The sequence below is a fragment of the Fukomys damarensis genome, unplaced genomic scaffold, assembly GCF_012274545.1.
Source record: "Fukomys damarensis isolate Sample0158 unplaced genomic scaffold, DMR_v1.0_HiC HiC_scaffold_23, whole genome shotgun sequence".
NCBI lineage: Eukaryota > Metazoa > Chordata > Mammalia > Rodentia > Bathyergidae > Fukomys > Fukomys damarensis.
Genome location: NW_022900935.1, coordinates 57,487,388 through 57,499,223, shown reverse-complemented (window position 1 = coordinate 57,499,223; position 11,836 = coordinate 57,487,388). Strand labels below are relative to the sequence as shown.

At 41.0% G+C, this 11,836-nt stretch overlaps 1 protein-coding gene across 3 annotated transcripts in view; it reads left to right on the top strand.

Annotated features, from left to right (window-relative positions):
• Fam104a (family with sequence similarity 104 member A) overlaps nt 1-11,836 on the top strand; it is an 18,226-nt gene that overhangs the window by 4,086 nt on the left and 2,304 nt on the right. Inside the window, exons 2-3 of one of the 3 annotated variants that reach the window (XM_010630702.3) lie at nt 1,369-1,468; nt 11,691-11,723. In XM_010630702.3, coding sequence (XP_010629004.1) covers nt 1,369-1,468; nt 11,691-11,723 — 133 coding nt within the window. Of the gene's footprint in view, nt 1-1,368; nt 1,469-11,690; nt 11,778-11,836 lie in introns of those variants that run through there. The other 2 variants (XM_010630704.3, XM_010630705.1) reach the window with 2 other exon arrangements.

Below are 11,836 nucleotides of genomic sequence, written 5' to 3'. Positions count from 1 at the left end.
TTGTAAATTTTTTTTTTTTTTTTTTTTTTTTTTTTGGTACCGGGGATCAAACTCAGGACCTTGTGCTTACAAGGCAGGTGGCAGAACCACTGGGCCACATCCCCGGCCCCTGTATTGAAGATTCTTTGTACTTAAAATTTTCTTTCCAAAACCTGTCCCTCTCACTAGCATTTTGTTTCAACTATATAAAACTGAATCTTTAAGCATTTTCATTATAATAGATGCTGTGTCTTGTTTTGTGTGTATGGACCTCTAGCCAGTGATACCTAGTGGAACTTTCTGGAATTTAGCCTTTTTTTTTTCTCTGTGATATAGTCGGGTTTTTTTTTGACCAGGGGATGGAACTCGGGACCTTGCACTTGCAAGGCAGGTGGTGGGCACCACTGAGCTAAATCCCCGGCCCCTTATACCCTTAAACTTTCTGCAGTGAAAGGGGCTTTCATGTTCCATGCTGTTCAGTGCCACAGCCACCAGCTACATGTGGCCCTGTTGTACTGGAAAGGCAGTCATTATGATCCAGGAACTGGATTTTTAATTTTCATTTATTTAAATAACTGTATGGTCAGTGGTTATCGAACTGGACAGTACAGTTTCAGGCAGTTTGACTCTATACCCCCTCTAGTTTATTTCTGTTTCCTTATTGGATTTTTGGAGTCAAAGTTGTGCGTGTCATTCAGGCTGACCTTGAATTCACTCACTTTCACAGTGATCCTGCTGCTTCTGCCTCCTGAGTGTTGGGATTATGGGTGTGTATCACCATGCCTAGCTCACCTAATTGAGGTTTAGAAATTCTAACAGTACTTAGCTAGGTGTGGTAGCATACATGCCTATAATCCCAGTACTCTGGAGGCTAAGGCAGGAGGATCATTGGAGGACAGACTGGGCTAGTGGTGAGACCCTATCTCAAAAAAAAGAGAAAACTAAAGATTAGAGGCTGCCACAACCTTTGATATTTTTGTGAAGCAAAGATTTTCAAGGCAAATAGGGAACTGACAGCTACTGTTCTCTTAAATGTTGTATAAAAGGGAGTAAAAGTGAAGTTAGGTAATTTGGAATTGCAGTTGCAGGAAATGGGAAGAAAACTTTAATATAGATTGAATAGTTGGGTGTTAATGTCTTGCTATTCTTATCTTATTTCTCACAGACATTTAAAGGCTTTTCTTTAGAAATTAGTCTTACTAATTTAAGCTTGACCTTTCTGTCATTATCTGATATTTTGGGTCTTACTGCCCTGTGATGGTGTACTTACTGTAATGGGGCTTCATAGTCAGTTTTTTTTCAGGCAAGAGGACGAATTTATATGTTGTCATGATAAGGGTCTAAAGATCAATCACTGTATTGTTTTTTCTTTTTGTACTTTAATTTCAGGAAAAGGAGAAGGAATGGCAATGAAGAAGATAATCATCTACCCCCCCAGAGCAAAAGAAGCAGTAGAAACCCCGTCTTTCAGGATTCCTGGGACACAGAGGTAAGAAGTACACATGGTCACAGACTTGGTGGTTTTCACTGCTTGAGCTGAAAAACCTACTTTCCTCTGTGAAATTACATACATTTATTCAAAAATTGAAAGTGATCTTACTTGATTGCAGTGGTGGTCCTTTTAAGGAAGTCACATACCCTTCGAGCAGGTGTCTGTGCTTGTGTATATTGTCACCCATACACACTCACACATTCTCTCTCATTTTAGAAGTTTCATGGATCTTGAAAGCTCATATTTGAACCCCCTGTTTTATATTTTATCAGCCAACTTCTCTTTTTTACAAGTCTGCAACGTAAAATTACATTCATCTTGGGGAATTGGTACATATTTGCTAGTTTTTGGTTTCCTAAAAGGGTGCTTCAGTGTGCATACTTGGCAGAAGATTTTTGTGCAGTTAAAAGGCTACTGTATGGCGAGGAAAGGAAGCCAGCGTTAAAGTAATGCTACTGCTAAATTATGCCCCTAAACATTTTGGTCCTTGATGTTTATCACTGGAGCGGAAAAGTGCCATGGTAAGAAAGATTCCTAAGCCATAGCCTCATTCGTACCTACGGCAGAATTCTTACACACCAAAATAAACTGTACTTCAATTAGTTCCCAGTAATAGGATTTGACTTGTATCCGGTCTTATTTTTAAACCAGCAATACAAAGTCACTCCCCTAAAAGGGGAAAAAATCAGTAACTCCAATGTAGGTAATACTCAGGAGCAGTTAATGAACAAGTCCAGGTTTTTCCCTTTTAAAAATCTCATCAGCTTTGTATTTTCTTTTTTATGATTAACAAAAGTAATGGAGCTTTTGTTTAGTGGGATAGATAATTGGGGAATCTCAGAGATGAAAGAAAATCAAAGACCAGAGCATGCTGTGAATATCTTATGATAACAGTTTATAACAGTAATGAACTTTCCACTACTCTTTTGAATTACAGCATTCATTAAGAGTGTGCAGTGGACCGGGGATTTAGTTCAGGGGTTCTACCACTGCTCGCAAGCGCAAGGTCCAAAGTTTGGTTTCCGGTACCAAAAATAAGAGTATGCAGTTACTTTCATGGTATCAACATCGGTATTTCTTTCCCATATGTAAATCCTGCTGTGTGATGTTCATATCGATTCAAAGGAAAAATTGGGGCACAAAAAATAAAAGTCACTTGCCAAAAGATACACAGGTAGTGGGGCCAGGGATTTAGCCTAGGGGTTCTGCCTCCTGCCTCTGAAGCGCAAGGTCCTGAGTTCAATCCCTGGTACCAAACAAAAACAAAAAGATACACAGGTAGTAAAAGGCAGGGAAGGGGCTGGGCCCTGGGCTTGGCTGTTGAGCCACTTTCTCCTGACTGGTATGCTTTGTCTCACAGAAAACAACACCTGTCCAGAAAGGTTGCTAAATATATCCAGGAGCAGCTAGGTTCAGGGCTTCTCTCAAATCATAGATAGGAACAGAAGAATAATTTGCCTCCGCTTACCTTTAGCTAGAAAATATTTTTCCATGTAATTGAATATATGGTATTTGCTGGAAAACAATTTTAATTTTTTTGTTTTTGTTTTTAAGACAGGGTCTCACTATGTAGTTCAGGCTGACCTTGGACTCACTGTAGTCCAGGCTGGCCTGGAACTCACTGTGATCCACCTGCCTCAGTGCTGGGATTACAGGTGTGCACCACCACGCCCAGCTCTATTTGTTTGTTTGTTTATTTATTTATTTATTTATTTATTTTAAATTGAGGTATAATTTACTAGTGCAGGATTCCCTTGCCCCCCTTTGGTAAAGCTTTCCAGATGGTGATATCACTTAACACCTAAATTAGGTGTGCGAGATGTGAATGTTTGATCCATCAGGGTCTTCTTTTGAGGTCCTATACAAAGATAACAGTATTTTCTTCCCTTGGGCAGTTATGTGGCTGGGTAGAAACTGGCTAGATCTAACTTATTTGTTCACTTAGGTCTGGCTCTTTTTTTTTTTTTTTGGTACCAGCAACCTTGTACTTGTGAGGCAGGCGGCAGCCCCACTGAGCTAAATCCCCAGCCTTTAAAGGGCTGACTCTTTAGTTTGAATTGTTACCTTTACCTGGAGTAGGAGTAATGCTCTTTGCCTTCAGATCTAATATCTTTCTAGAGTTTCTATGTAAATCTCGCTTATGGTATTTAGGTATATGCCTTATGAAAAAGTACTTTTACTGCAGTAAATAAAAAGAGTACCCTTTTTTTTGTGCATGTGCCGGCATTGAATTTGGAGAGTACCCTTTTTTTTTGTGCATGTGCTGGCATTGAATTTGGAGCTGTGGGGAAAGGAGAAGTTACTAGAACCTCCTGCAAGCCATGACGGCACAAGTCGGATTAATATATAGACAAGAGATGAGACTTAAAGAAGAAGCTAAGCTTTGGGCCTGATCAGCGCTGCTTTGGGCAGCAAAGATGAAAGCCCGGGCTCGGCACACCTTTATTCAGTACAGCAGCACATCGGGAGAAAGTAATGTAGCAGGTGACTCAGGGCAGTGAGGATAATCCTAGATCAATGAGGAACTGTGCGGATGAAGATTTTGTTCCTCCCAGGATGTCTTCAGCTGGTGTGGTTCTGTCCTGGAGCATCACAGCGTCACCAGACCACTGAGGTCTTAGCTGTGACTAGCGGTGAAAACAGACTTTTGTCTGGACAAGCTGTAGCTGGCCTGTAGGCAGGAAAATAGGCCCTAATCATTTAATTTTGAAATTATTTTTCCCCAAAATTATGTAGAATTGCTCCTGAGCCAGCCAGGTGCAGTATCACTGAGCTACATCCCTGGCAATCCCAAAGCAATACCTTTTTAAAACGTAAAGATCTAAGGTTTTCCTCCTTACCTTTAACATAACTTTCCGATGACCTTTTTGATTTTTTCAGGACTGTGAGGTGGAGATAAAATAGAAATGGTTTCCTTAGGACAGCCTATGGCTTTTTCTTGCCTCTGGGAGAAGGGGAAAACTTTGGATGTTAATAATACAGTACTAGGACCAGGGATGTAGCTCCATGGCGCCATGCCTGCCTGGCAAGTACAAAGTCCTGAGTTTGATCCCCATACTGGGGGAAAAAAAAATGCAGTACTAAATCTGAAGAGTATTCTTAGTGGTCATGGAGAAGCATGTCAAAAAAATAATAGAACCAGGAGATCTGTGTGTCCTTAAAATGAGGATTCCATAAATCCATTTGTTTTAACTGAGTATTAGGTAATTTTTTTTTTAAAGTCTGAATTTGAAAGACCATGGGAATGTTTAACCTAATTTTTTAAAAATGGTATTTTAAAGCTGGGCATGGTAGCTAGCAGGAGGCAGGAGGATTACTGTGAGTTCCAGGCCAGCCTGGGATACATAGTGAGTTTGAGGCCCATCTGAACTGTGTAGTGAGGCACATCCCGTCTCCCCCAAGGGGGAAAAAAAAAAAAGGTATTTTGAAAGCTCTTAAATTTTATCTGTTCTCATTTTTTTAATCTATTTTAGCATAGTAGTTACATCCTAAGTGACAGAACTATTTTTGGAAAAAAATTTTTGGGGAAAAACTTTAGGGTTTTATGTGTTTATGTGTGGTGCTGGAGATTGAATCCAAGGCCTTGTTTTCAGGCAGTGTTTTGTCAAGTTGCCCAGGCTGTCCTCAAACATGAGTTCTTCTTGCTTCAGCCTCCTATGTAGCTGGGATCGTAACCTCACTACCTGAAAATTAACTTGGAAAGATTCATTCAGAATGGAGAAGCGCAGACCTGTTTAATTTGTGTTGTACATCTTGAAAACTTTGCTGTCAGTGGAAAGCCTTGAGATGTGAGGAACGCTTGGCATCGGCCTCACAGAGAACCATGCTGTCCCCAACAGGTTCCTGTTGAAAGTACCCGTTAATGTCTGTTGTTAATTATTAAAGTACATCACATCTTTTCCTATAGCAAGGAGTTACTTTTGTTGGCTGCAGAAATTTAAACAAAATGAAGTGATAGAGAGCAGAGTATTTAGTTAGGAAGGCATTTAAAATACAGTATGTGCTCTGACTTCACCTTTTAAAGGAAACAGGTACAAGAGGGTGTTATTTATTCATGGAGACAGAAGAGTTATCACCTGGATTTTCTCTTCTTGCTTCTTTACAAAGTGGTTTTAATTAACCCACTGAATGAATGTGGAATCTTAGAATCTCATCAGTGTTAGCAGACCTGGAGGTGTCTGAGATTATTAGGCACATACATATTATTTTGCACATTAGATGTTCTAATAGGCTTGACTAGACTCATCTCTCACATTTAATCCAGATCCGGCAGCAGCCTTAAATTGAAAACTTCATTTAAACTCCAAAGATGGTGTATACTGTGAGTGAGGTTTCTTTTTTTTGTTTTGTTTCACAGTTTATGTAAATTAAAAGCACCAGTGAATGGGGAGATGGAGGTAAAAGAAGATGAAAATAACTGTGCTGGTCTCTTTTCCTAATTGAGGAGAAAGCATGTAGTTCTAAATAATAAAGACACTCATATTCTGGTTCTATTTTTGGGAAAGAGACTTCAGCAATTAATATTCCTTCCTGCGCACACAGCTTTCTAAAGGTTATTCATACAAGTAATGTCTAGAGTCATTTTGTTTCTGCAAAGCATATATAAATGAGTTATTTCTTAAACTGACTTCACACTCAGAAAAATAAAAAGGCAGGCCTAGCTGGGGCACCAGGAGTTCTTTGTCTCTGGTGAATAATGTGAGCCCTGTGGACTAAGAAAATGAACTTATGTTGTCCTGGCCTTAGCTTCACAATTTATGCGCATCTTTCTCTGCCAAGGAGAATGGAATTTCTGCTGTATGTTCTCTGAAGACAAGCCTTTTCTAGTACTTCTCCCTTCTCCTCGCTCTTTAGATTTGTCCCCTCAGATTCTTACCTACTGATTCTTACACTGGCCTACTACTGATGTGCTTTTTTCTCCCCTTCCTAACTAATCTTCTGTCTGCCTAATTTTTCCCTTAGCTGCTCTTTCTCCCTTCATCCCCAGCCCAGGGGATTGTACTCTGGATCTCAGGACCTTGCACTTGAGACGCAGGCACTGCTCCACTGAGCTAGCTCCTCGGCCCATCCCCAGCCTTCTTTGCCTGTTTGCAGCCTCTATGGGTTCTTCTCACAGGCTTTTCCTCTCAGCCCTGCTTCCTTCTTGCAAGGCTCACCAGTAGTCTTTTTAATCTCAGCAAATCTTTACTGGGCACCTGCTACTAAGCACACCTGTTGTGGCTGTCCCAGGTCAGTGGGATGGAATTCAGCCTATTGACAATCTTCCTCACTTTCTAGGTCCAGAAGGACACCATTCAAGAGCTTTTCAGTGCTCTGTCAGCATGCATCTCTGGGTTCTTGTCATGGCAGTAGCCACAGACTAGTTATCAGTGACACATCGCCAGCATTCTCCTCTTGATTAAGCGCGGTAAACATTTACGGATTGATGGCACAGCCCTAGTGAAGTGTTTCCTTGTACATCGTAGGCACATGGACATTTGTTTGAACAGCAGTTGGACATGAGAACAATTTGTGCCCTGCTGTTTGCCAACCATGGTCATGAGGTAGGGCCCTGTGGCATGTACCATCTTAATAGAAGCCCACAGGTGACTCTGAAATTAACTGCATCAGGAGTTTTCTTCTGAATCTCCTTTAGGTGTCTGAAGTTGTAAGGATATACTTTGTTAAAGGTATACTTCATTATTGCCTAAGTGAACACAGAACCTTGCCTCTTTGTATAACAATCTTCAAAACAGGATACCTGGTACTGGGAATTGAACCCAGGGCTCTTGCATTCTAGGCAAGTAACTGTATCACTAGACGGTGCTCCCAACCCCAAAACAGGACTCTTAGCAGTTCCATGTGTACATTGTGTAGAGAGGCCCATGGCTACAGTCTTCATCGGTTTAATTTTATTTTGCTTTGATTCATGGATTTGCAAGCGATATTTATTTTACAGATTTAGCTATTTCACCTTATTTGACTAGTAATACAAATTTATCGTGATAATGTCCCAGTCATATTTAGTATTAGCTGTGAATGAACAAGTCAGGGAAAAGAACATGAGCTTTGTAACTGTCAGTTTGGATAAATTGATGAGCCTCTATAGGAATCAGATCTTGAGGCTAGGGTTTTGTTTGTTTTTTGAAAGGTGGTTTTTCTGTGTTGCTGAGGCTGGCCTGGAATGCATGATCTCCCTCCTCAGCCTCTGGAACGTTAGGAATACAGATATGCACAACCACATCCTTTTGAGACTGCATTTCAGGCTGGCCTTGAACTCACTGAGTAGCCCAGGCTGGTCTCAGCAGCAGTTCTCCTGTCTCAGCTTCCCCAGTGCTGGGATTATTGCAGTCTTGTGCCATCAGGCCCAGTGTAGGATTCTTATTTGATGAGTTGTTCTCAGTCTCCAGATTTTTGGGTTTTCTTTTCTTTTGGTAAAAGAATTTGCTATCTTTTAAAAAAACAGGTCTAACAAGGTAAAAATGGTTCTATCTATATTAAGATAGGTTTAACTTTCAGAACCATGCAGCATTGAATAGTGATTTCTCTCCTACAAATAATATTAAAATGTCACCAAGTCAGGGAATTAAGGTTGTTTTTGTTTTTGTTTTTGTTTCCCTAATTTTGGTCTTAGAAGACAGAAACAGTTTAGCTTCTTTGTATATCTTAGGGTACTGGTAGAGAGTAGAATTTCAGTTTTCATGTGTTTGAAGTAAAAAGTAAGTCTTGCCTTTATCCCTGAAAGCAGACCACTTTTGGTGGCCAACAGTATTAAGATCAATTCCAATAACTTAAACTTTTTTGACCCTGCCCATCGAAATCTGTGATCCAGGACATAACAGATATATTTGTGAATCGTGGAAGAAAGGCTTCACAGGAGGATGGTTGTCTTTACTGTGTTGTACTGTTGGGTTGTTGTTGCTTTTTGTTTTTATGCTATGCACCAATGGATTTTACCCTCAATTTGAAAAATCCTGGTCTACCTGCAGATTGTGAGGTTCCCAAAGCCTCACCAGTAGTGGGAGTCCCAGACTGAACTGGGCAGAAAGTGTCTTTGAAAGAAATGGATTGTTCTCAGCTTTGATGACAGTAGTTAACATTTTATATGTATTAAAATAGCTCAAAGTGTGTTGACCTGGGTCCTGTGTACATGCTTTTTTTATTAGCTTAAAAGTACCATTGACTTGCTCAATACACATGACCACAATTGGAGCAGCTTTAGATGTGGTTTTGTGTGTTTGTTTTTTAGTTTCACTATGTAGTTCAGGCTGGCTTTGAACTTACTATGTAGTCCAGGCTGGCCTTGAACTCATTGTGATCCTCCTGCCTCAGCCTCTTGAGTGCTGGGCTTACAGGTAGCTTTAGATCTTTTTGTTTTTAAGTATCTGAAATGTGTATCCTAGGATTGTTTCCCACACACCCCAATTTAGGCTGCTTTTAGTGTTGCTTCCTTCTAAAGCACCATCTTTCTGGCAGCCTTGCCCCTTTCCTCTGTAGGCTGGGAGAAGATAGCAGAACAGTGGTGTGCAAAACACGAGTGGGCATGCCTGGCTAACACCTGATGGTTTCTAGCGTCTTGGACCTTTCACTTCTATGCAGCAGGGTTTGGGAATCTGCGCTAGGCACTGTTTGTGTTTCTTTTCTTCTAGAGAGGGATGAAATCTTCCTGCCAGGAACAATAAATACATTTTCTTTGCACAGTCTTAAACTTAGAAGTAATTAAAGACCTTTCCTAACTTTGTAGTAGCATTCTTTAGTTTACCTGCTCGTGATTAATTTTTTCTCTCAAAAAAAAAATTTTTGTGGAAGCTTTAGAAAATAAAGATATTAAAAGTAAAATAAAAGTTACAAATCTGAAAAATTTTGCCATATATATATCCTTCCAGACTAATCTTTCCAGACACTTACCTTAAAGAAAAATATTTTGGTGGTGCATGCTTATAATACCAGCACTCCTTGGGAGGCTGAGGCGGGAGGATTACCAAAAGTTCAATTTTTTTTTAAAAGCAGCTGGCCAGGGATTTAGCCTGCCTTGCAAGCACAAGGCCCCAAGTTCTGTCCCTGGTACAAAAAAATTTTAAAAAGCAGCTGACATACTGACAAACATTCTCCAAGCTTGCTTCTATTTAATGGGTTCATACAATAATCGGAGGGAGTATCAAGTGACTCAAGAGGGTGGCAGTAATCACAGGACATGAGCTTATGCTGAGGAAGATCTTGGGTAGATGAAGATCTTCTGTTGAGGATGACATGAGATGAGCAAAACATTCTTACAACAGTAGGTGGGCGTTAAGGTGATAATGGAATTTGTCCCTCCCCAAGTGAAACCTTGCCTTTTTTGATTAATAGTTGGTTTTCGAAGAACCAGGATATCTTCAGATATCCTTAAGCGTCACAGCATCCCAGGGCCATTGGAGCCTCAGCTGTGACCGGAGGCACATGGAGTCACGTTTCTGCATGCCACAGCCAGCTCATGGGCAAGGACATCAGGCCTCAGACGGCCCTAATCATAATTTAATTATGAAATAATTTTCCCCCCAAACTATGTAGAATGACTCCCGACAATGGATAAAGCATAGGACCAGGGATATAGCTCAGTGGTGCCACCGCCTGCCTCGCAAGCACAAGGTCCTGAGTTGGATCCCTGGTACACCCCCCCTCCCCCCGCGCCCAAATCACATTATATATCTGAAACATTTTATGTAAATTTATTTTTACAATAAAAATATGTAACACCTACATGGAAAAAAGTTATGTAAAGGGCAGCAAAAATAAGTAGCTATAACCCTTCCATTCTAACATAACTACTGTGATCTCTTTTTAGTCTTATATGTGTGGACTTTACATAATTATAAGTAGATATCTGAAAACCTAGTCTTTAGGAGAACATAAATTTGGAAGTATGAAAGAGACAAGTTTAAATAAAGTTATATACCAGTTCATTATAATCCTAAATTTCTTGTGTATTGATTCCTTCTAGTATTGTTTTGAGTTACAGAGAAAGGAGTTGCTATTCAAAAGCAGTATTAAAATTATAAAAACCATAATTGTGGCCAGGGATTTAGCTCACCGGTTCCACTGCCTGCCTCGCAAGCACAAGGTCCTGAGTTTGATTCCCTGGTACCCCCCACCCCCAGAAAAAACCATAATTGTGAAAAGGGTCCTTGGCTGGCATTACCTTCTGTTTTTAGAATCCTAATGTCAAAAGGCAAAGATTTCTGAGAGTGACTTGCTTTGATTAAGGACAGCAACTTTCTGAAAAGTGACTTCGTTAAGATGACTACAGCTGTGCATGGTGGCATATGCCTGTACTTTTAGCACACAGGAGGCTGAGGCAGGAGGATCGCCACATGGAGGCCAGCATGAATGTCCAGGATGAGATGATCACACACTTGGCATAGATTTTCAGTTTTTATTCTTGTCCCTGGAATCCACTTTATTTGTTATGGGAGACACTTTAAGAAAAAAATACTGTGTCACTTTTCCTTGGAGGTGGAATAGTTCCTTCTTTGATGAGTAGAAAGTATTGGAGTGGATGGTAACAGCAGGTAGAGAGATGAGTAAAGGAATTAAGGCGTAGTTATTATTTATTTCCTTTTTGGCGGTACTAGGGAATGAATGCAGGATCTTCCCACTGAGCTGCATACTCCCAACCTTTCATTATTTTGAGACAGCATGTAAGTCACTGAGTTGCCCAAGCTGGGGTCCAGCTTTGTGATTCCCACTGCCGTAGGCTCCTGGAGTGCTGGGACTCTAAGCATTTGCCATCACACCTAACAGTTGGACTGAGGTCTGAAAAAGTGCTAGGATGACTTTAGAAGAGAAACCCCCTGAAGATGAACCCCCTTGGGTCTTAGAGTAAAACCCAGTAAGGCTTGCGCCAGAAGATGCAATAGGGCTCATTTTCAGGGGATATCTCTTCTAAAATCATGCTAGAACTTTTTTTCCAGATAGGACTTATTTTCGAGGAAACAGTTGAGCAATGTGGATTTGTTTAAATCCTGATACACTGTGTCATGGGCTAATCCATCCCCCTCAATCCAGCAAGACAGTTGTGAGGGTAGAACACAGTGCCATATGTGAATATGCTTTATAAACCTTGAGGCCCAGGATCCATGCTTGTGACAGTACTTGAAAGAGTAGGAGGAGTCTTAAAAGGGTGTTGCATGTGGAGCTACAGTAAGGCTCTTATGCAGCAAGACAGGCCAGTGGTGACCCTGGTTCTTCCTTTTCCTTCCAGTCTTCGAGCAGTGACAGTGGCGGGAGCAGCAGCACCAGCATCCATAGCCCAGACCGGGCCAGTGGGCCAGAGAGCGGCTTAAGCCAGGTCATGCCCGGATCCAGCCCCAACACCCCTCAGCCCATGCCTGAGCAGTCTGCACTGTG